The sequence below is a fragment of the Parus major genome, chromosome 2 (genome assembly GCF_001522545.3).
Source record: "Parus major isolate Abel chromosome 2, Parus_major1.1, whole genome shotgun sequence".
NCBI classification, from domain to species: Eukaryota; Metazoa; Chordata; class Aves; order Passeriformes; family Paridae; genus Parus; species Parus major.
The window spans coordinates 95,586,314-95,613,123 of NC_031769.1; the positions used below are offsets into that span (position 1 = coordinate 95,586,314).

The window sequence follows — 26,810 nt, forward strand, 5'->3', positions numbered from 1 at the left end:
AAAGAAAACAGGAGGAAAACATCAACAGGACATGCTGTTTTATGCGACAGCACCTTTGCAAGAAGTGGATTGGAGGAAAAAGAAGCATTCTGTTAGTATTTTAACTTTGAACTGAGTAAAGCAGGCAAATAGCCTTCTTTGCTAAGTTTAAGAACAGTGGCACCATCTGACAGAAAGCTTTTCCTCCTTTCCTCAAAGTAGAACGCGGTTTTTGATTTACTGAGTATCACCTTTTGATCAAAGACTTTATATCGACTGTAGTCACTTCTGTCACTTCACACAAAATCCTTTCCACTTCTTTTGATGCCCTACTTTTGCCTAACAAGAGCCTAATATGCACTTATCTTTAACTTACCAACTAGAAGCTATGAAATCAGTGAGAATATTTTCAAATTATGATCAATATCAAATCACTAAGATGATCTGTCCCTTTCTCAATCCACCTGTGATGTAGTAGGAATAGGGCTGGGAGGATTCCAGCTTTCTAATCTTTCTGCCTGGAATGTCATGCAGAGGGTAAAACACTCTTTTCATTATTCTGTAATAACAGCAATCACTGTACTACCTGCTTTACTCCTTGATGCACAAAGGTAAAAGCACATGGATGGAGTACAGTCCTTTTTAGTGACAAAAGCGAGCACTTCTTCAAACAGAGCCTGCTTTATTTTCCTCCCATTAGCATCATCTTGTAATGGCTCTAACTCCTGCCTAACTAAAATCAACTAGAAAGCACAGTTATTACAGTAGGACCTGTCTGTAAATTAAATTATAGTAAAATGTGCATTTCCAAAGATAGGTGGACTTTGTGATGATTTTTGTCAAATCCTGATGGTTGATATAAAGTATTTATTTGAATTTTTTCTTTCCTGTGTCTCTCTAAAGTCTGCTGTTTAATTTATTTTTGTCACTATATACAACATTTAATATTATATATTAAATTAGGCTGTTTTTTCAGAAAAAACAAAACAGCAAATAACAAAACAACCCAACCAACCCCCCCAATATTATTTGCAGGTGAGAATCATTTTAAAAATAATTAGAATTTGATAAATGATAAAAAAGAGATGTAGTTGACATTTTAAAATTTTGAGAAATATGAATATTTCATTAAAATATTATTTGAATTTAACAATTTAAATATTGTCAAGCAATAGATGGTGGAAAACTTTTTGATAAGAAGATCAGATATAATGTCTCTAAGGATTCACACAACCCCTATTTCCATATTTCCATATCATGTTTTGTAAGTTCATTAGCAATATCTGGCATAAATGTTTTTCACTAACCATTAAAGAGTCATTTGCAGAAAATGTAACATTTAATGTCACAAATCTTAAAAATATTGTAGTAGATTTTGAATGTTTTTGAAGTTTACCATTTCATTATTTTTTACCATAGAAGGTAGGATTTATTTCTTTGCTGGATTTATTTCATAGACCTAGACTGTCTCAGGTAAAAAACCCCTCTTTCTCTACTATGTGTTCCTCAAAAGCCCATACATTTAAAAGGAGACTTGATAAAAAAGAATGCTTTATAGAGCATATACTAAATATTATTGAGGGAAATGCAGAGAAATATATTGAAGTATAGTAAGCTGTGACACACCGTTAACCATTTTATCACCTGTAATGTGTCTTGCTGAACTCCTTTGGCTGTTTACCTGTCTTAGAAACTCTAAAAAAATCCATTTTTTAAAACTGTGCTTTATCAGCTGGAATACCATTGCTGCTTAAAAGATTTTAATATCTCGGCTCCATTTATCACAGCTGCTGTCATGTCACAGCACTTAGCAGAACGTCCCACTGTCATATGAGAAGTTAGCACACCTGCTGAAAATTCTGAATATTAATTGACTGTATCACAATGCAATTTTTTTTCATGCACCAGAAAAGTGTATAATTTGGATACAAAGCATCTGGATGAGAATGACCTGGTCCGACCTAAAAACTGGAATTTTTTTCCCCCAAAAGATTTAATTTCCTGATAAAACAATAGTCTATTATATTTCACATTCAGCTGTACTTTTTGCCAGACTGAGTTGTGCTGAGAAATAGTCAAAATCCCTTTCTTATTTAAAAATTCTTGATGTGCTGAATTACATTTTTTCCTCCCACCACCAAAACAACACTGAAGCAGAGCACAGCTTTTTGTGCACCCAGGCATCACTCCAAGCTCCATCACTGTCCAGATATCAGCTGCAGACAGGCAATTTCACTTCCTTCAGGGGGAATGGTCCTGAATGCCACCAAAATGACCTTGTGGTATGAAAGCAAAGGCTGATTTAGGGCCGAATGCCTTGGTCCATCCCCACGGAAGGCTGAGAGCCTCATCCTGCTGCAGCCACACCTCGTGACCCTGTGTGCGCTGGGGTCTGCTGTGTGCAGCGTGACAGCCGAGCACAGGGCCAGCAGCAAAAAAAAACCCACCTCCTCAGCCTCATTCAGTAATTGGGGCTCTGGCTGCAGCTTCACAGAGCTGCAGCCAGTTTTCCTTACACTGTCCACTGCCCAGATAATTGGTGTGACATTTCATTTCTCCCTTCGCCAGGAGAAGACACTCGGGCAGAAAGTTCTCTCTTCCATCCCGTGCCTCCGGCCCTGAGTAAAAAGGGCAATTATGTTTCATGGTTCAGAAGCTGACACCTTTTCCAGGCTGGCCAAGAGCAACCTTCCCCTTCTCTATCACCCTGCTGACAACGAGACACGATGGAAAGAGAGACTGAATGTGTGTCCTGCAAATTCATGCTGTTAGGTAGTTATATGCAGAAAAAAACCTGCCAGTTGGATAATTAGGGATGATGCCTGTGGTGCCTTTCCTTCCTGCCCATTTTGATGCCTAAGCAGAATTTCTTGCCAAATACATGGATCGTAAGTTTAACTATTTCAGGTAAACCAATGGATTAATATTGACCTTCTAAATTAGAAATCGTAGCTCTGTTTGCTCTTTCTCTCTTTGTCACTTTTTCTCTTTGTTAGTTTCCCATTTGGGGAATGGGACAACTTATATCACTGCATTTCAGTTTCATATATTGGTTTCTATCTTGAATTTCGGAGAATTTTTCACATCTCTTTCACTTTAGGAGAATCTCTATATTCCAATAGAAATGTAAAGGACTACAGAAATTCTGAAAACAGAGTTAAAATATGAAACACAAAAAGTTATTTTAACCTTATTAAATATTAGATTTCAGTCACAAGAAGATTTGTTGGGTGTGAAACTGCCATAGTGTTCCTTTTTTTAGCATTCACTGGCTGCAACAGAATAAAAAGATTGTATCTTCAACAAGACAACAACTTCAACCCAAGTAAGAAACTGTGGAATATTGTTCCAACTGAGCATTTTTACAATCGAGACATCATATGAGTGATGTGATGAAATTAAATAAATAAGTAGCAGTTAAGGAGTATCAACTTTGTGGGAGCTGCCGCAGTATTGTCTTTCAACAGATCACACACAACTTCCCTCAAATAAAGAAAGAAGAAATAAGGGGAAAGGCTTTACCCTGTAAGCTACTAAAAAATGTACAAAGACAAGCTACCTTCACCAGAGGGCAACCTGGCACTTTCCACCATGGTAAATGTTCTGTTTTATAAATATTTATATATATATATAAGCCAGCTATAGTCTGATTCTCCAAAGCTCATAAACAGAACAGCAACAAACATGGCAGCTAAGCTATTTCCAAGTGAAACAAATTGAGAGCATCTCAGAATAAAAAGGAAGACCAATAGGAAATGCCTCTAAGGTTTAAAACAGCATAGCAGCATTTAAAGCCTTTATTTTCTTTATTGTTGCAGATATCTGTAAGAACAGATGGTTTCAAAGAGACGTGCTTCCATTTAGGCTTCTGCTGTACTGTATTTATGAGAATGCATAGTCACAAGACATATGCCACCTGGCTTTGAGCTGTGATTCGTTCAGCTGCAGAACTGTATTAGGTGAAAATCTTTTGCAACACTGAAGAGGTTGCCGGAATTTTGTAGGAATAACAGTCCTGCAGTTTGAAGCATTCTACCCTGTTGCAAAAGGAATAACTATACTGATTCTGTGTTCAGAAGAAAAAGTAAGGAAGAAGAAAGAGTAAGTGGTTCTTGTGGATTGAGGAAGTAACTTGGTTACTTGGTTCTCATTGACAAAGACCAAGGGAAAAAAAATAAAATCTCATAATCCATATAAGCGGTGAGAAGAAATGAGCTCATGAAATCTAGTCCTGAAGTCTCATTTCTAACTACAGATCTAATGCACAATCCATAAAAGTTACTTCTTTCCTTCTGAAAAAATACACTTTGAATACAAATGTAAGTGACTGCAGAAGCTCTGAAAACAAAATTTAATTATTGGCCACACGAAGATATTTTAACCTTATACATTAGGGTAGAAATTCAGTCACAAGAAGATTTGTTGGATGGGAAACTGCCACAGTACTCCTTTACAACATGTGGCTCAGCACCTGCTCAGTTGCTTACTGTTATTCTTTATATCTTATGGTTATCTTCTTTATGTGCAGAAAAGCCGTAAGTGCATTTTAAAGCCATGCTGTGTTTTCTCCTTTCAGCTGTAGATTTTGAATGATGTTTTGTGGAGCCTATTAGTTCTGTTTGAGTCCTGGAAAAGAGTGGAAGGTGACAGAGAATTAATCAAAGACTTCTCTTTGCATTAATCCACTCAGGGGCTGATACACAATTTCTAAGGGCTGAAGCACAGACAGCTATATGAAGTAGCTGCAAGATAAATTCTGGATGGATACAACCATAGTACTGACAGAAAGAAGCAAAAAGAGGAACGTGACCTGTTATTTGAGTCTCAAAACAAGCTGCCAACAAGGCTATCTCCCCTCTCCTGCCCAATCTTTCTTGCTGGGAATCCTGCGATCACATCCAATTTATGGTTTTAGAAATATGTAACGTAGGAGAAAAAAAATTATATATCTGTATTCTAATGAAAGTTTAAATTTGATGACACATTTAGACAAGCACAGGATTTCATCTCTGTCTATCCCACATACTTAGTGCTGTGGCTTACAGAGTCAAGGAAAGCAAACTGTTGGGGAAAACAGTTCCTGTTTCCCCAACAGTTTTGGGGAAGGTTAAATGCAAAAGAAATTATCCTTTGCTTATCAGAGGGTGAAGAGTCATCCTTCTGTCTGAAACAGCTAGATATGATTTTTTTTTCTTTTATATCTGGGTTATTTGTTCTGGCTAATTTCCTCAGTCTTGCAAAAGATTTCTCCTAAAATGACTGTGAAACTTGGTGAATCACTGCTCAAAAGGGGGAAGATGTACTGACATTTTTTGTCATTGTTAAATGTACTTGACCACATTCAGAAGTGGAGAATGTTTTCACTTTGGAAATACTTGAAGACATACTTCTTTAGAAGCTTAGCTTGCAGGAAAAGTGTAAACACTGCTTTGAGATTGAGCAAAGATATTTATAGCCATTCTAAAATAAACAAACAAACAAAAAAGGCCAAACCCCAGCTGGTTTCTATTTTGCTACCAAATAAATGCACAGACAACCTACAAGAAGTTCAGTGGATAAGAGATTGACAAGGTGATTTGCTTTGACTGATCAATCATATAGGCAGGTCTTGGCAGCCTCTGGACTTTGGATTCCTTTCTAGATATAACATACAGGTCATATGCACTCAAGAAATTAGAAAATATCTTCCCAAGAGAGGTATACATACTATCAAACAGCTATTATATAGAAATTACCTTATTTTTTTCCTCAATATTCTCCCTATGAGTGCGGAAAAGCTCAAAAATATGTTAGTAAAGAACGCAGAATAAATCTACTATTGAAGGGCATCTCTCTTTAAATGCAGGAAGGCTTTTAAAAATAAATTGAGCTATATCTTTAAACTCTTTTCAAAATGTTCATTTATTAGCTTAGACTTCCAGCATATACAACAACTATTGCAAATATATCTCACATTGGTGTATTTTGTGGGAATCTTCACTTCATAAATTGAGGTGAGCAGCCTCCTGTATTTCACACAACCCAGTGAATGCAAAGGAACACCTTTCATTCACTCAGCTACTACATGCTTAGACTACTAGTGTCGGTGCAGAAGTTTGTGTTTATAACAACAGCATCATCTGGACTCCTTACTAGCCTTCCATCAGGAATAGGCTAGGGAGAATGGTATATTTGAGATAACTCTGGGAATTTCACCAGGGTAAAAAAGTACAATCTGAAAAAATTATACATCTGTGTGCTAAATCTATGCCATTGCTACATTGGTGCAGCTGGCAGCTGCCCAGGGATCCAGCTTAATGAAGATTCCCTTGACACAGAAAAGTAACAAAACAGGGAAGCTTTTGCTCTTTCCTGGCTCTGCTGGTTTGGGAAAGAGACAGTGCAACAATTCAAGCTGCCATTTTCCTAACAGTGAGCATGCTCCAAGACTTGCAACCATGCAGAAAGAATATTTGCTATTACTCCTGTGGTAATTCCCAAGATGCTGGTCACTGCCTCAACAAGAAGACAAAGGGTGTGGGCATCCTTTATTTCTGTGTTCTCCCATTCTAAATCACCAGTCTGGGTGGAATTACATTTACCAAACCTAACTCACACAAACAGAAATTGCATGAGAGTAGTTTCTTGCTGTAGGATTGTTTTTAAAGACAACAGATGCTGTGCTCCAACTTCTGCTTATGTCAAGGATACCTTCAGATCCTCCCATTATGTACTGTACTGAATAGAAAATCTTAATTGCATGGGTCTGAAGCCACACCATATTTACTTAAATCAGTTAAAAAAAAAGGGGAAAAAAGATCTAGAAAGTGCTTTTTTTTTTTTTTTTTTTTTTTCACATGACAGAGAATTCCAATTTTAAATGTGTTTATGTTTCTCAGACACACTCTCTCATCCAGGCATATGTAGATTCCTCCGTCATGCATACTCCCAGAAAGATGTTAAAAAGTCTTAAAGTGTATTTGATAAGGAGGACATTTAAACCCACCATTTTCTAGTATTAATAATGAGTAGCAATTTGGCCATACGATATCAAATGTTGCATAAAAGTACAGACTGACAGCATAACAATATTTATTTTTTACTCTACCATTAGACAAGCAAGAAGAACAATTAGAATGAGTTGTGGAAATGGAAAGTAATGAATGTTTTCCCCCATACATACTTTGCCTTAGAATAACTCTGGAGCTGGAGCACCGCATGGCTACACGTACAAACAAAATGCAACAAATGACACTGTCTCCTAACAGTGTGGGAATAAAGCAAAGCCTCCATTTAACAACTCATGTGAGAACTTCACAACAACTAAAAGAAAGAATATTATGCTAAGAAATTAAAATGATCATGTTTGTGATCTGTTTTTCTGAATTTAAATGAAAACATACATTTGGAAATAGACTTAGAAACTGTAGAAGAAAGAAATTTTTAAGCTTCTGAAGGTTTCACTATCAAATTAATGTCTCCACCCTGCTGTTATGCTAAAATTATGGAAAAGGAACTCAGTGCTGTAGGTTTAATTTTGCTAAGGAAATAGCAGTTCTGCCACTGTCAGGACTACATGCAGAACTATGATAAGCTTGCTCTAAGAAATGCTTATTTTCATGTAAAAATGCACAGTAAATAATTTCTTCAGGAAAAAGGAATTTGTGCTGCACTTTAGACCATCACAGTGTCAAGGAAGAAGAGTATACAGATGCACATTAGAAAGTTCTTGTGAATACTAAAAACGCATATAGACACGAGACGCAGCCCATCTCAACAGATACTCTTGTTTCAATTAACTGAACTGTCTGGATGGAAGTTTGTTAGACCAGCAAACACTAAAAACTCTGCTCCTCTGCCACAACATTTTAGCTTGAACAACCTAACTCCTCTTATACAGTATCCTTGTGCTCAAGCATTCATTTGAAGTTTCCTCTTGTCTGGGAAGGGGCAGACAGAAAAATTATTTGTATGCAGTTATCAGTACGTTTTTTTTTTTTCCGCATCCTGGACAGACCAATCCAATCAAGTTCATGAATTAGTCTGATTAATAATGATTAATTTGGAATCAAATTAGAAGTCGCAGAAGTTTCTGCACTGCAGTATTTCTACTGCTATGTAATAGAGCTAATTTGTGGTTTGTAAATGTATTTATGTACACTTACACACACAAAAATCTGATATCTTCCCCCTGGCTTAGCCAATCCTGTTTTCATTTAAAAACTTGGTGGCTAGTGGCAGTAATATATGTCTGGAAGAGTATTTATGTCACCTACCTTTTTCTTTAACTGTGTCTATGGATGCACCTAAGTAGTCTTGTAACTGTTGTTCTTTCTGACCATAGAATGACATTTTCTCTACAAGCCAACTAGTTTTACCAAGTTAGGCTTTAGAAGCTGTCTCATACATTGTTCTGGTGACTAAGATATTTGACACTATTTAGAACCCTGCCTTACTCATGAGCAGTTGAGAGCAAAGGAAACAGCTAACACTTGTTAAATAAAGTCATCTTTAATGAAAAGCTCTAGTAGACGACTGAGACCAGCCGAGCTGGTGAGAAGGAAAATAAAATCTCTGAGAAAAAAATAACCCCCTTAAATATGAAAACGAATAGTCTACCTCATTACTAGCAAAAGTAATATGATAAACCATAGACTAAGAAGTTATACTCATCCTGCATGTTCATTTCACTTCTACAGCCTCTGACAGAAGTTATTCCTTCTTATTCCCATCAAAAATCACAGATTTCCACCCAAAGTAAGCAAATTTCAGGTCTGACCCAATATTGGCCTTTTTCCATTCACACAAAATCTGAAATGTCCTGAAGGAAAGAAACATTTTCTTGCAGTGACACATATTTCTTTGCAACTCAATGGCAATAGTGACAGTAAATACAGCTCTTAGAGACCTTTAATTGTAGTCCATAGCTTCATACTGTGCATGGGACAGTGAAACTAGAATGCCATCTGAAGGTGTTCAACTAATTTCAGCTAAAATGTTCCTTTTTCTAGAAATAACTCGTATCTACTGGTATAATGGTGAGTGGAGAAGGTCTCTGTCCTTTAGATAAAATCTATGAGCCACTTGTTTCAGCCAATTCAGCATTATAGCAAGACTTACTGATAAAGACGGATGTTCTCATCATCATCTCTCTACATTTTTGTCTGAAACCACAGAGATGTTAATGACAAGTTATGACCTTATGTCATTTAGGAATATATTTTACCATCTCATTGTAAGCTTATATTTAGAATGACAGAAATGTGAATAAAGTAAAATAATGATCTGTTTCTTTCATGGCTATTTATTGTGAACAACAAAAAAAAAGGTTAACATGAAGAAAAGGCTAAATGTTAAGATAACATTTGCACATAAATGAGCATGACTATTCCCACATTCATGCACCCTTTTACCTGAGTACTTTTTAAACCTCTTTAAAAAGGTTGAATGTGGTGTGACAGTTCTAAGGTTTGTCTCTTTCATGCCAGCGTCTTTGCCTGAATATTCCTGTACACAGCAATGGCATTTGCTAACATAGTGAACAGAATTATAATTCTACAATGTATTATATTTATACTACCAGGAAATTACAGAATAGATTGGTGGACCACATATCTCAATTGATAGTGAGGACATATGTTGGAGGTCAGTATGACTTTTTCTCCTTTTTGTTTGGAAATTTCAAGTGGAAAGTAAAATAATGAAAGTATTTAAACCAGAGCTGATTAATGATCCAGATGTTCACTAAAATCTATGCATGTGATCTAATCCTTTAAGAATGATTACAGATAAGGCAATTTGTTCACAGACACAGTTAGTTGCTCTTGTCTGATAATAGTGCTTAATCTCCTTGGCATGTTAAATGCAATCCTGAAAATAACAAAGTGGTTAACACCGGAAAATATACTAACAAAAGATTAAGTATATCCATCTGTACAGAGGGCCAAAATGAGTTTTGATTGTTTTTGCTAGAAGAAATGCAAGATAAAAAATGTGAATGAAATCAAAGCAAAATTATAAGGCGCCACTCATATGTGTACTCTCTTATTTCAGCAAACAAGAAAATGACGTGATATAACATAAGTCTAGTCAAAAACAGATGCAGAATTGAATTATTTTATGCACTATGAGAAAATAAGGCTATGAGCAGATATATATTACACAAAGTCCAAGTTAAAAAGCAGTTTTGAGTAAACTTTCCTATAATTTATTAAATCAATTTTATTTTTAAAATTAATAAATGAAATTTGACTCAACAAATCAAATTACATTAATAAAAAATATTTGTCTAGGTTTTTTTCTCTAAAATAAAACATTTTAGAAAAGCAATATAATCTTCAAATTTTAACAGTGTGTTAAATTGGATTTCAGTAATTGTACTTCTCAAAATATTTGAAAAGATGATATTACCTGGGGCCACTATCTTATAAGGCAATAAGGTAAGGTCTCCCAAACAATTCAGAAAATTTTTATGTAAAATTCTAATTTACTGGAATAGATTCCATAGTATTTCTTAATATGTAAAACCTTCCATCAAAATTGATTCATTTAATAGTGTCTTAAAAAAGCCAATTTCTTCTTTGGACACCTATATTATATACACACATCAAAAAACTACTTAATATTTAGATAATGGATGTAATATGAACATCTCTGAAGTTCTCTTTTTTAAAAATCTACACATATACACACATTCTGGAATATGTTTTCTGGTTTTGTCATTTTTGGTTTGTAGGGCTGTTAGATTAAATTTCACATATTTCAGCAGACAAATACCATGTTTCTAGAAGCATTGCACATTCAGATAGATTTGACAGATAAAATGCCTCACCATTGTTCTCGCCAGAAGGCAGAACATACGTTTCTGTTCCTTCCATCCTGGAAAAGGCTATATTATTGTCACTACAGTGCTTTTATTAACATTCCAGGGCAGAGAACATGATGCTTCATTTTTTTTTGAGCTACCATGAAACAGAACCTCATCTTCTTCCCTCTTTATTTTCCATAGTATTGCAAGAGTCTATGATATTAAACACATCTCCTCCTCTAGGTCAAATAAATAAGAGATTATACAGCCCTGCTACAGTGTGATCAAAAAGTAAAGTTGCTCATTATTAGTACCTATAAGATAAGCTCTAGGTACAATGTACTGTTTTTAAGTGATTGATAAGCAGAAGAAGGAAGAGTTTAATCATTTTCTCTTTCTCCTAAGATGATCAAGCTCAAGACCAAACTGAAACTCTCCAGCCATGAAAATGCAGCAGTTATTTAAAACAAGCTTAAATCCTGGCACACAGCTTTAGTGGGGGGGACACACTACAATACTGATTATTCACTTTTTGAGAAGTGACCTTTCCTGGTAAGAATCTCAGATAACATCCTTTCTTTCCCACCCTCCCCCACTAAGGTATCTGGTTTTTTCTGTCTATTTCTGTCTTGAAAGGAAAGAGATTTTCAAGTAAAGTGCTGAAACAGATTTCACATTAGTAAAAGAAGTGTTAGTAGTAAAAATGAAACAGAAAAACAATTAATATTAACCATTTTCTGAGGAATTATGATAAGAAATTAAATAATAATTATTTGCTTGATTTCAGAATCAGACATTAGTAATGTTTAATGAAAAACACCCTTTATCTCAGTCATGTACAAAAAAAATACAGCAGTGGTTATGGATAATATTTTTCCTGTTCCTCAGTGAGGAAAAGGACTAATTTCAGAGATAAAAAAGCTATTCCAAAGAATTTCTGTGAGACCATATATACCACTCTCTTCCATAATACAGGAAAGTGTTTTATGTCTGCACCAGTTCCGTGATCCTTATTCACAACATAAGCTTTGACAACTGAGAAGGAAAGGTTATCACAGAAACCCCTAATTAAAAAAAAAAAAAAAAAACTCACAAAATTTTTAAAATGCTCAGATTTTCATGGACATGATCTGTAAAAAACACCCCATAGATATGGGTATCTGGAACTACCCACGTTGTTTTATGAAGCCTTTGCTGAGACACACAGTCTCGAGAAGGACTGACAGCTTTGTAGCAATATTTAAAGTATTCCTGTACCAACGCTATTCTCATAGCTGGTGCGAATTCAGGGCACTTATCTGCTTTCCCAGGAGTCACACCTTCAGCTTCCATGAACTGCTATAATCATATCAGTATCAGTGCTGACTTCTATTTAAGGACTTAAAGCTTCCAGAGCCCCAAGGAAGCATACCCCCTGCAATACTGAGGAAGCAGTAATCTGCATCTGGAAGGCAGACTGACTGATTTAGGCCAATTTCAGTGTTAGATTGGTTCAGAGCCAGGATCCAATTACATTTTTATTCCAAAACTTGTGTGTCGGCTCTTGCATCCCTGCTGGAGGTCTCGTTGTTGAACACTGACCCGAGCCCCACAGCTGCCACAGCAAGGAGAAAAATTCAAAATGGAGATTTGGGTCATGGTGCCATTGAGGCTCAGATGCATCAGTTGATCACACAGACTGAATCTAGATCAGGCCTCAGATTATGGGCTTGTTTACAGGGAGCAGGTGAAAACACACAGCAGGGTGTTCATGCTAGCCTTGAACTTGGCATTATGCCAGCAACTGGAGGCCAGACAATGCCCGATTTGCTGTAATATTCAAAAGATACCTAACTTTGCATAAAGTGTTCCTTCACAAACCTATCTATCAAAATATTTTGAACAAATGTGAACTATTTTAATGAGTATGTCTCACCTCAGCATTCTGAATCACAGAGCCATGGCATTTCTTTTTAAGCAATGGCACTTTCAGACTGGACTTAATGTTTTGTCAAATCACAGTTGCCCTATTCCATGCATCAAGATGGTGCATAAGGAAATAAGGAAACAAGGCAACATTTTAATCAGGACTGCTACTACTTATAATAAATTATATGTCTTAGCTGTGCATCAAAATCCATGCAGAGATTTTTCTCCTTTTACAAATGAGGAAGCAAAAAATCCCAGACACAAATATCTTTCATTGAATTAGAACTTGAAGATATGAAGGCTTTCAACTTAAAAAACACTCATTAACACCACACAATGTGGACTGCTAGGCAGACTTTCTTCTTGCCTTTTACTTCACTTTGCAATGTACTGATGGTCATAGCGAATATGAAAGACCTGAATTGATTATCCACTTTGTGGAAAACTTATCAAAGGCAACTACATTTTGGTATAATGGTGAAATAGTGAGGTAATCATAATTCTTCCATTGTGACCATCCAGGTCAGAAACAGTTCCATTATGTTTTTGAGCTCAAGGTGCCTATCCTCAGGAAAGAAGCTTCCAGTCATCATGTGGCAGCAAATGTATTTATTGCACTTTCCAGACACTAGATTTAGTGCACAGCACACACTAGTGATACTGTTTTGTACATAGATGTAATGCCTACATAAAAAAATGAAGTCATAGCTTGGGATAAAAAACAAAACATCTGCTAAGCAAAGGAAATTTTAAGAAAGAATTTTAAGAATTTAAGAAATTTTAATTTTAATTTTTTAAGAATGGCAAGAACAAGCTTCAAATGAAAACCACTTCTAGCACATTAAAATGGTAACTATGAACCTCTGAATTTATGGTATCAGATCTTAAAAGTACAGAATAATAACTGTGGTGAAATAAACACTTTTGATATATTATGTAGGGTAGGCATAAAAATATATATCTCTTCAGCAAAAACACTTGGAGGTCTCTTTGGTAAAGCTATGCTGACCAATCTAGAACAGATTGGGATCTGGCACTCATTTTGTTCTGACACATGATCAGGAATACTGGACCTAATTGTCAACAACTATTTGTATATCAGAGACATCTGAATAATGGGGAATAATAATCCTGTATGATCTATGAGAAAATAAAACAATGTTAGACAAGAATCAAGAAAAGATTTTAACAGAAATATAAAGTTCATTGGGCAGCTCAAAAAAGACAAATGTATCACACAGACAGTGTAAGGAGATTTACAAGATGCTATACATGGTCATACGCTTTACAAAAATAAACATATGTGATAATTTGACAGGTAGCATGGCTTTCTGTTGAAGTCTAATTTTGACTGAATATTTTTGATCTAATGCACACTTCTGTGAGGAAAAAAGTCCTGGATTGAAGACATTTGGAACTGAATATATAAGTTACATGACATATAATGAACACATGCAGGGTTTAGCACATCTAGAGGTATTTCAGCTATATAGTCTAGAAGAGATTTCACATTGAAATAACATTTCTGTTACAATAATTTCTCCAAAAGTAATGTGCAATAATATATGAAACTCAAATCTTATCTATGACAATATATTTAATTTTGATCTATGTAATATTTTAAAATAATAAATAAATAATAATAAATAAATAATAAATAAAGGTTTTCAAGGTTTAAAAAAATCCCGTTAACATTTTTGTATGACATTTTTTTATAAGATGTTTGGGAATATCTGTAATGACCGGTACACTTATACCTATGAGCTTTTTATTTAGTTTCTGTTAGTAAGACTCCAGACAACCTCCCCACCGCTGACTGTAACTATCTAGAAAAATAAAAAGTCCTCTAAGTATATATGTGTCAGCAAAATGCATGTAAGTATCTCCATTTCAGACAAAATGCTATGAACTAATTCTGAATAATTTTGTCCCAGAAAAAAAAAATCTCCAGAAAAGTAACTCTCGGTTGATGACTTTAGTGGTCACTTAAGGAAGCAACAAATTTCAAAGAGTAGGTACATGAACTGCAGCATCTTTGTTGAAGACCAGGGCTTGGTTGTCAGATGAGAGTTGCCAAAATAATTGCCAGATTTCAATGATTCTTCCTCAGGTAGGTGAAACCGGCAAATGCTGTGCAAACAGTCAGACGGTGAGTCATGCTGCCTCAATGTGTAAGGTAATTTACTCCTCTGAGGTCAGCAAAAACAGGGTTCAAAGCTGATTCTATCTATCACTTCAGGATGAAAAACAGCTTTAAGCAGCAACTCACAGAGTTTGGCGTTAGAGCTCCTACTGACTAGGGGCTGTTTTCAGGGAGATAAGGGCATCATGACTCCCCTACTGTTGAGGCTAAATATTGCTTTACTGACAGTCTAAACGTATAGACCCAACCTATACTGCAGTGCTATATGTTGAGACAATTTCATGCTCTCTGATGGTACTAAGAAGGGCTTATTAAACCATTTAACCATTTCCACAGCTGCAATGATAATTTTTTTCTTTTTTTTTTTCCTAACCTCACTGGTGTAAAAAAAAAAAAAAAGAAAAAGAAATGTCTTTCATAAAAGATAATTTTTAAGGCCAAAACAAGTGTGCAGATATTGTATGCATTGAGATCCATAACTATTAGGATAAATATGAACTTCCATCAAAAAGGCTCTACATAATTATGTGAGCCACTGAAGAAAAGCTCAGAAGTGGGTGTTCTGTTTATGCTACAGTGCTTGTGGATGTGAGTTATAGAGAAAGGTTTTCATCTTGTAAGGTCTGTAGAATTTGGCTGGTTTTTTTCATGAGCAAGGATGACTTGCAACAGCAGAACACCAATGCCTTAACAACAAATTAACTTACTTTTCTTGTCTAGTTAGGAAGGCTTTCTTTTACATTTTGCATCGCTTTGAATATTTAAATAAACAAAATTAGTAAGAATCTTATATTCATAGCAATGATGCTATTCAACTTCTCTGTACCTTCTCCCATTTGTTAGTAGTTATGCATTAGCATGTCATTCATGTCCCTGTCAAGATTCCTATTTACTGAAACATAAGCAAAAAACGAGTCACACTATGAAGACAGGAGCTTAAATTGTCCCCCTCTTTGGTGTTCTATTGCATGAGAAACACCATTGAAAAACATATGACTGATTCCTAAAGTTCTATACAAGATTTTATGTACAATTAAGGTAATAAGAATATGTTAAGAGGGATGTTGAGCTGCTCTCTACATTTCTTCAATTATATGACACCTTGGTGCTGGTCCAGTCCATGAACATAAGATGAGAAGTTCTCTGCTTTGAAATTCTGGCCAGGAAATCAGGTACAAAATGATAAAAAGCTCAAGAAAAATTCCTTTTTCTCATTCTTACACTAGATGAAGAGAAGATCAATGGCTTAGAAGTTACAGGAATTTTGCAGCCACAGGCATTGAGAAGAGATCTCATTGGTATCCTGGAGAGTCAAAATGACTACTGCATGAAAACCAGTATATATTAGGAGTGAAGAATCACACACTGGTACAGATAATGTCTGGCATTTGCTGTCCATGACCCTGTTCCCAGCCCTTCCCCATATTTATTTGTTAAAATTAGCTGTGTTAGTTGATATATGGTGACAGGAGAAAAACAAGACTCTCCAGAAACAGATTGATATTTAAACCAAAACACACATGTTTGGTCAGAGGCAAGTGTTTTTATAAGAGGCATGAAAGGCATGAAAAAACTGCTGAGCTATGCCTCAGAATTAAATACCTGCTCTGATGAATGGGGAATAATGAGACAGTTGACAAGACTGAATGAAACACATTTCCATTTCCTAACTCAGAACAGGTTATCTTTTCCATCATAAAATGACTGTGACATCAAATGTTTGGCGATGACAGGGCTTTCATCTCACAGACAGAAGCCCTGCAACTCTGATGAGATGTCCTGGAACAGTATAACAATAACAGATTAAAAAAAAATATGGCCATAATCTGTCAACAAACAATCATTTAAATTGATGCTGCATTTATAACAATTACCATGGGAATAGGATTTTTAAAATTAAAAGGTTCAACACATGTAAACTGACTCTGAAACAAGTTTTCAGCAACAAATTATTTGTGAATATTCCCAGAACCTGGGATGTCCACATATTAAAAGAGGAGATAGAAAGCACATTTGGGTACCTGCGTTCCTGGTTTGATACCATCAGTCTGCAATCAAGAATCTGGAAATCTGACAACCTCCAATTAGAAACCATTACATAGCATGCAGAAATCTTACTAAAAAACCAAAACTCATTCCTATTTTAGCAAAAAGGCAGGCAAGTCTATGGAGACACGTGTGCTACTCTGGCATGTGTGTATCACTATTGAGGAAGAAAAGATTTTGTTATCTATTTATACAGATGTGTGGAAAAGTGGTGAAATGAGGTGAAAATGAAAACTTGCTTCATGCAGCTTTCACTAACTTCCATGGAGAAGATCCATATCCAGTAATGACAACTTTACAGAATTTCAGTATGGAAAAGAATAAGGCTGTTAGTTTAAACGCTTAATTAGTGAAATGCAAAAACAATGAGCAGTGTTGCAAGCCAAGAGAAGAGTATTTTTCTTGGAAGCTGAAACCAAACAGCTGATAAAAATCCTATTTTAATTACATTTAATTCAGAAAAGCTAAAATGTGGTATAGCTGTAACTAACTAGCCATGTGTCTTTTTCAGGTTGAAAACACAGCTTTGCACAATTCTCAGCTAAATATTCAAGTGATAAAGTAGATGCTTTACCCTGAGTACATCAGAATAGTGACTATAAGCAAGTGGCAGCAATTCAGCTCATATCAATCAGCTTTGGAACACCCTGCAGTGGCTGTATCGGGCTAAACAGAGTTTGGAGAGAGAAAAAGAAACTTAGTACCTACAGTGGCAGTCCCCACCAAGGGCTGCCTATCCCCAAGGATGGTGATGGGTTGGACAAGACCTTGCTTTCTGTCCTGAGTGAGGATGAAAGTACAAGGAGGACAAGTGACAGATAGAAAATGCCTCCTTAGTCTCTTAATCAACACACCTAGGGCAGAACATCCTCTCAGGCACAGGGCAAAAAGCTGTGCCTCATCACCACAGCCTGCTGGTTCCCTTCACTTCCTTGTGCTGGGCTGAGGGGTGGAATTACTGCACACAGGAGGAGATGGGACAGTGCTGGGAACACAACCACCTATGCCATGTTATGTTACACACACTAAAACCAGGCCAGAGAAAGCAACCATGGCACTATCCCTTTGCGTGTAAACTTGGCCCACCAACAATAACATAAATAATTCAGTTATTAAAGAGATTAATGGGAATCTTAAAATTCTATCCTCACTCTGTTTTGTTATTTATCAAATAAATTGCAGAGCATACAACTCTGGTTTCCACCAAGACCCTTCTCTGTTTCCTCACTCCAAATCTGGTATTGTATTTTCTTTTTCTTCCATGTAGCTTTTGAATAGAAATTTCATTTGTTCTTAAACTCAGGGAAATGATCCTTCCACTAAAATCATTCCATAAAAGGAATCTTCAAAGAATTTTGAAGGATGAACAAGTATCCAGCAGCTGAATAGCCAACTTGCTTCTAGTATTCTAACATAGAACTGCAAGGAGCTGCAGACTTCAGTTTTTGAAAAGATTAACTTTGGTAGAATCTTGCTAACCCTGCATTGGAAGGACATTTCCTTTCTTATTCATAGTTCTTACTTCTGTGAAATTTATCTTAAGTTTCTTACAATGTATCATTTTGATCAAATAAAAAGTTGGCAGGATATAAAAATTCACAAAGATGAAAAGGCTTTTTATAACAAATAGAGAATAAAAGACATTCTAAGATTTTTGAACACTTTTTTTGTCTCTACTGAATAATACTATGATTTTTAAATCAGTTCTGCACACAGCTGAAATGCACTATGGAGTTATAAGAAACATATTCTTATGGCTTGATTAAACTGAACATACTGAGTAGGGCGTTCATTGGGTTTAAAACAGCCTTACCATGAAAATAAATTGGTCTGTACTAGCAACAGACCATATGCCATGTGCCACAAACATTGTCACCACAAATTTTTTGTTTGTTAGCAAAATGAGATACATGTAAGAGAAAATTTTAAAGAAACTTAAGGTATGTATTTGAGATCTTCTGATGCCCCTTCTGTAAAAATATATATTTTAAACTTTATAATAACCAAACAAGAGTCAGTTAGGTCAACGTTATGTCAATTTAAACCAGCCCTTAATTATACACTTATATGATTCTGTTTTATGCCATGAAGTTTAGAACGTGAAGGGAGGATTTTTTTTCCACTGAAAGTAGAACACAATCAATTGCACATGACGTCCTTGGGCTTGGATTCTTTCCTTGTTGCAGCTGACAGAGTGGTATTATTAACATTCCCCCATTCTTCCCGTTACACAGCCTATTTTCAAGTTTACATTGTTTCTGGTTTATAAAACATTTCATGAACATGGTTCCATTAAAATGTCAATTTAATTTTTTTTTAATTTTACTTTATATAAGAATATTTAATGAAAGAAAAAGAAATATAAACTGCTCCTGCAAAGAAATACTAAAGAAAATACATCTTTTACTCAAGGTATTTTTTTCACAAGTGTGCAGGTTTCCCCTCACCCCAAGTTGTCTTAAAAGGGGTTTAATCATCTATGATTCTGAGTAATAATTTGAGTGATTTGTTAGCATAAAAGTATTTCAATTTGTTTGAAATTACAAAAATGAACTGACAATCTTTTTGATTCTAACCATGATAACATACTTAACACCAAATCATACAGTCATAGCTAAAGCAGTCCAGATTTATTGGTGAAACAATTTAACAGAAAAAAGCAATTTTCACAAAATTGATCTTTGACAAGTATTTCAATTTTCTCTTTGATACCACGGTGCAAACCTTTCTTCTTCAGACAACCCAGTACCAGTTGAAAGCTGGTTATGCCAATTCTCCCAGTACACACATCCTTTCATTGCGCTGCAGCTCTTATGACACGCTGCAGGTCCTTGAATTTTACAATACAGCAGAGAGATCAAATGACTGTAGCATAACTGTAGAGAGTCTCAGGCAAAGTCAGAGTAAAGATTCCTGGTGCCACTTTCATTAAGCTGGGAGTAAAGCTTCTCATGCTAATAGTGAGTGAGAAGCTATTATCACCACATATTTATGAAGTCATTAAGCTAAGACATAAGAAGAGATTTATAGTTAAGAATCTGTGTAGTTTGCACTGAATAACTTACATTTGTTGGGTTTTGGAGGGGAGAGGAGGCAATCAGCCAATATTTAATTGCTCTCCATGCACCATTTGGGCTTTCAGTTTTAAGTAAAGAGTACAGTGACTTCTGTGCTTTCTGGTCTGGCACAGAACAACCCCCATTGACATCTCACTGAAGGACCATCTTCCCAGAGAAAGGTCACCAAAATATTGGGCTTAAATGAAATCAGGAAGTCTGAATTTGACAATGAAATATGCTTTATTAATCGTTTTTGGCTTCCCACATTCCCCTATTTTTCATGGCTCATAATTGCAACAACCTCTTAACTCAGAAATGATTTATCAGAATGAATGGGAATATGTCAAGAGACTCTTTAGAGCTTGTCAGTAATGCTCTTGGTTAGAGGCAGCAATCACTGCTGAACAAAATGAAGTTCTTTACTGGTTTCTGAGTGAGACACATCCCAGTTCCAATATGCCATTTTAAAATCAATCTAGTGATGCACTTCTTAGCGCAGAAATTCAAAGCTCAAAAGGAAAGGATCAAATCTACTGCATGAGACTTGAGAAGCCACATAATATGGTCATTTTAAATAATGTAGCTCTTATGCAGTTTCTACTCAGTATATATCTTGTTTCAGGTGTCCTTTATTCGTATCTCAAATTTTATAGCCTTCATTTACTAATGTGAAGGTCCTGATGAGATTCAGCAAAGGAAATGGGAATGTGGAAGGTTATAAAGCATTTCAGCTTTAGCCGTTGGTAGACACTTAGTGAAAAATTACAGAGCGATCAGGTTTATATAACAGATATATTTTAACATTTTATGTTATTCACATTGTTCAGGCACCAAGATTAGATGGGGAAATGGATTACGTACTCTATTGCTGGGCATATGAACAAACAATGGAAATGCCAAAATGACGAATGCTCTCCCATTCATTTTACATACTTTAATTTGCAGAAAACTGCAGAAGCCCACATCAGAATTTCCTGCAGTACTAGCTTAGAGAGAGCTGAACAGGATGATTCAAACCCCTCTAAATATTTAGCAACTTGAATATTCTCTGATTATTTTAGTGACATATCAGAGTTTCTACTTTGAAAAGGCTGGAAAACTATATGGGTGGGCGAAATGTTTTGTATGTGACTTAGTCTCCCTTTATGCACAACACCTTTTAGCTGACCAGATTAACACTACATATTGCCCTGCTTAAATATACTAAAAAGCCCCAAAACAACAAAAGGGTGAATTATCACCTAACAAGGCCAAAAGACAATGTGCAATGCAGGCTTGCTTACCAAGGCCAAAGAGGGACCACAGCTTCCTTCCATTTTGGTTTGCAAAACCAGCCTTATGTTTCTTGCATCTTTATTAGGAAATACAAAATGTGTCTGTATATTAACAGCAAAATTCCTACATACTTAATTGGGGCCATTTTAAATTTCTTTGGTATGTGCTTACAGATTGAAGTCCTATTTCATCGAAGATGATAATTTTTTATCTCAAAATTCCTCACTAAGTTTAAAAATATGATTCTTAGTAGGCTTCTTAGTATTTTTCCATGTAATTTAATTACTTTGATATGGGTTTACAACAAACTGTGGTAATAATCTGTGATAGAGAAAATAAAATTAATTACAAGCAAATTGTGATAATCAATACTGTGGAAAAAAACTCCAAACCCTCTAGTTTCTTCTTTATGGAAGAAACATGTAAGGTGTATTTCTTATACAAATGTATGCTCCTTCACATGAGTACTCTCATAGAATGAACAGCATTGCTTTTGTGGGTAGAGTGCATTATTTTGAGTAAGGATAGCAAAACTCAAGTCCAAAAATTGAGGACAAACCAGATCAAACACAACAGGAGTGAATGAAAGCGTTTCTTAATTTTGAATTTCTTGGAGAAAGGCCAGGCTGTAATTAGATTTTCTGAACATAATTTCCTTAGGGATTTCAATAACTGCATACAAAAAGCTAATTAATGTTTCAATACCAAAATTCTATTTGGCCTTATTTATATAATCATACACAAACTGACTGTGTTTAACATTCGTATCATCCAAATTCTAAAGGGCAAGAACTAGAGTTCTTTAGATAGCTGAAAATTCAGTCTGCAATCTTTTTCTTTTCATTTTTAAGCAAATTTAAAGCCCTAAATGCAAAATTAAAAAAAAACAACAAACAAAACAAACCAAAAAGGATGAATTCTCCTTAGTATCTTTAGTTTTATAATTTTGTTTGTAAATTTTTAATATCTTGTGTTAAAGCTCTAAATCATATGGTAGGTATAAACAACAAATATTGAGTTACAAGGAAACATACAGGGTATTTGTTTACATGCTTATATGCTTCTTTTATTTTTTCCTTCTTAACCATGATTTCAGTTAATAAGGTTACTCTTGGCTTCTCATTTTTATAATTTTCTAAATCTTGATGTATGATAGCATAACATGTCAATGAATGATTATTTACTGTTGGGCTCAAATTTTTTGTAGAGCTGTCTATTATTTATGAAAACATACAATTTATATATGTCATATTCATGTATGCACAAGAATGGTGTAGAGCTCTTTTTCCTCTGTTAAATTATTCTTTGATAAAAAATATTTAAAGATACTATTTAATTTCTGAACTGTAATTAAGGCAATATTTGAATCATTAATAGAAACTAACCCAATTCATTTTAAGGTATTTTGTGCAACCTGTGTTCCTTTATCTCTATTATTCTGTATATTAATCTCTACAGGTCTTTACATGTAAGTATTTTCACGCACTAATGGAGCATATTAGACCCAACACTCATTTATTGAAGTGCCTTTTTTCATCTGAAATGTAGTCTTTAAAAAACAAAAAAATCACAAAACCCACTCCCTTCTTACTCCATAGCATATTCATTAACAGATCAACACACACTACTAATTAAGTTAAATTTGATTGCTAAATAACTCCCAAAGATCCAATTTATCTAAGGTAGTATGAGCACATATTAATTTCTCCTTATACATCACCAGCTGTTATTAATTAAATTCTAGTCACTTAAGGCTGCAAGTTTGGAATAATTGCCACTGTGGAAAGACTTGTACGTAGCAATGAGCTCGGCTACTACTTTACTGATTGTGATAGTCACCTGGATACAGGTAGACACCACTCAGTTTATTTCACTGTAGAATTTGTGAGACATTCAGAAGTATGAGGAGAATTTTCAAATTTGCTTTTTGAACGTTCAAAGCTTTGTCATAAATACCATGAAGTGCAGAACTAAGACTGATGGACTGCTCTCTGAAGAAAACATCTCCTCTCTGAAGGAGTAATGCACCTTTTGAAGCTCGGAGAAGATTACAGAAGCAGAAAGGGATTCTTCCCTCTGCAGCAGCTCCTCTCAGCTGGCTGCTCTACTAAGGTGAGGGGGGGCTTGCAATCTGCTTCCTTGCTACCCACCTTCCACCCACATCTACGAAGCTTCTGTGGGCTGATGCTTTGACAATCCTGCTGTGCAAAGACTATTGGTATGACAAGGTGTTAGGAGGAAAAGGTGTGCTTTGCACTCGCTTCACTTTCTGTACAAATTCATTGCTTTTAATTAGTAATTGCAGCAGAAGGTTCAAAGAGATTTTCATTACAGATAACGAATGGTAGTCTTGCAGGGAAAAGTTTTGCAACCAGAGTCTTCTGGATGCACTTCCTAGCCCATTGGTAAGACTGAATTAGTCTCTCCTGAAATCAATTACACTTTCTCAAGCTTCAGTCATCATAGTACATGTAGGAAAAAAGAAAATCTTAAGTTCTGAAATATTTATTAGTCCCATGTTTCAGTGGAAATAGGAATAAAATCTGCATACTTCCAGAAAGTAAAATTCTTGCATTTTTAATAGCACACTTCCAATATGTTGAATTCTGAACAGCTAGATTATAGATATAACCTATATAAATCTATATAAACCTATATATAATATAGGTTTATATAAAATATCTATATAAAATATAGATATATATATAGATATATATATAAAATATCTATATTTTATATAATCTATATAAAATATAGATATTTTAATGATACTTTCATATATGAAGTTTTGCTTTCCTTTATTTTAAAGGCCTTTTATAAGGAAGTAAGATTGCAGAGAGTGAATATAATACATTTACTATCTTGCTGATGAAGAAAAGACACATCAAGAACATAGGAAGAGAAAATGCAACATTTCTCCAAATTAACTTTTTTTGCATTCTTATTGTATCCATGAAAAAGTATCAGTAATATGCTGCATATTTTTAGGGTGATGAACAAGCATAACTTTTCATACGTAGCTTCTGACGATTATTTTCTTTTTTCCATAACTGGTATTTAAATGTAAGATTATAAGCATGAATAAAAATTAACTTTTCTCTATGGAGAATGATGGGAAACAAATGCTGTACCCTTTAATGACTTACCCACTGAATACACAGTTCACCTGCTGGTTTTAATTTACGTGGAAATTTACAAAACAAAACAAAACATTTAATGTTCTTCATCTATATACTGCATTTCACTTATTTTCATGAAAATATGTACTGTTTCCTTGCATTGGGTACTCTTGTTTGTAAGCAAGTTTCTAACCTCCTATCTAAATGTGAATTGTTTATGCAAACAGATTATTAGTAGAGAAATAAAATCCTTAAGGCCTTTAGAAATAATACAAAGTGATATGTTTACAAAAGGCTATTTTTAAAAGGTCTACAGTTTAAATGTAACAATAATTTCATTTTCCTAAAATATACAAATCAATTTCAGCTTACGAGCAGTGAATCATCATCATCAAGTTATGCTCATTATAGCATTTAAAGGCTTTAGCAAATCAGAATGTACGAAAGAAAACCACAGAAGATGATTTGTTGAAGGCCTGTAAGTTAGGCCTGAGTCAACAGTTCATATATGTGATTTGCCAAGCAAATTTACTAAGAATAGCTCTTCTTCCTAGAATTACTTTGTTTTAATCTTACAACTTATATAGCCACTTTATGTAGGTTTAATTAGGCACCCTGAGGTTTCCCAAATACTTGCCCCATATTATTGGTAGAAAATACTAAAACAACCTGACATTCATTAGCTACTGAGAAGCTACATCGAGCCAAATTGTCTATCCAGTTTTATGTGGTGATTCTGGAAATAATTTTCACCATTAGTTTACAAAATGACTAAAAGAAACCTGTTTTATGTAAATTTGGGAATCCTGCTGAGGTTCCTGACAACTGATAAAATGAAATGGAGAGAAAATAACCAGTGCAAATAAAAAGCAATTTGAATGAATTCTGGTGAAACGGAAAGAAGCTAATGGATATGGCATTATAAGCAACTTGCCTTGTAAACTGTAGATTTCTCCAACGCTGTTCTGCCGGGTGATGTGATGCCAATACGCACTACGAGGAAGTGAGATCGACTTGGATAAAGTCATTGGTTCAGACAGACTGGTCTGGAGCTAAAAACCAAAGCAAACACAAATGGAAGGTCACACATAAGCATACTTGGTAAATAATCTCTAAACTGTGAATCGAACCTATGTTCAAATGAACATACTATTTTCTGAATTACCACAGGCCTTATACTATCATTTAAACTGTGTTACAAGCATTGGCACTGTGAATGCTCAGGAAAAAGCTGCAAAAGTGTATCTGGGGCTATAGGTTCACTAGCAGAGGTTAATATTAAGACATCAAATTACATCCCTATTTATCTACAGCTATTCTTGCTGCCAGGGTTTTGTTGTTTTTTTTTTAACTTTATGATAACGATGGATTAACATATGCCTGAATTCTAAAACCCCTCTGCAATCACATTTCCTTTTGGTCATTTAGCCTGCATATTGGATTGAATACCCTTGGATTGAATTAGAAAGATGCTAAGAGAGAATCTGAGACAACCAGCAGAGAATTAGTAATAGGAGAGTCATTAATCTCCTAATCCTCCTTTGAAGGGGAGGCATGTCATCACCAGCAGCTGGCTCCAGCTTCAAGAGCAGATTTTCCTGGTCTGGGGAACTTGATGTGACTGAAATTGTGAATTGCATGGTAAGTGTCTCTGTGTACAAGAGCTACAGCACAGGAATCTGACAGGAGGAATGTCAACTTTATTAAATAGATCTCTGTCTCCAAATATTAATGTGAGTGAAAGACAAAGCTACAGAGAAAAAAGAAAGATGAAGAATTGTGCATTCTGGCAACCTCTTTGGGTATTCACATTATGCTTTCTCTGTCTAGAAGAAAAGAGACTGCACCTGCAAATTTTTTTGTATCTCTGGCTTTACAGAATATAAAATAGGATCAATAATTTTTTGGGAACTAACAAATCACCATAACATTTTTTTTGCTATGCGAGATATTTTATATGAGCATAATTTCCTAGAGGATGTCTGAAAAGATCAATACTGAAGGATCAATTATGTCTGAAGATTTAGAATGAAAAACCTCTTAGTTTCAGGGGAGGCACCAGGATGGTACTCTGAGAGGGTGTGCCTAGACACTCATTTGCAGAGAGCTCAGCTACAGAGCAGAAGGTATTCCAGGTCTGGATCATTTACTGCAGGTTTAGTCATTAGTTCCTAGGGATTCCTCATTCAGAATCATAACCCCAAATTTAAAAAAGCCCTTTTTAACTGTACAAACTCATATTATTCTGTAATTTAAACCTCCACCCCCTCCCCCCCCCCAAAAAAAAAATTTGAGATAATATCTATCCCCTCAAATATCTAAAATTATTTAAATCTTGAGTATTAATACAAACTGATGCATGGAATATGTTTTGCTTCAGATCAATCTGCTGTAATTACTTCTGTTGTTGTTTTCTTGAGAACTGTCATCAAAATAACTCCCAGTCTACAGCTAATGTCTTTTCTGCTCATTTATAGCCAAGTATTACATTTCAT

General features: G+C 35.2%; 1 protein-coding gene across 1 annotated transcript in view; it reads right to left on the reverse strand.

The window, feature by feature from the left end:
* DOK6 (docking protein 6) overlaps window positions 1-26,810 on the reverse strand; it is a 249,295-nt gene that overhangs the window by 22,580 nt on the left and 199,905 nt on the right. The window contains exon 7 of the mRNA XM_015619506.3: window positions 25,250-25,367. Within this exon, the coding sequence (XP_015474992.1) occupies window positions 25,250-25,367 (118 nt within the window). The remainder of the gene's footprint in view (window positions 1-25,249; window positions 25,368-26,810) is intronic.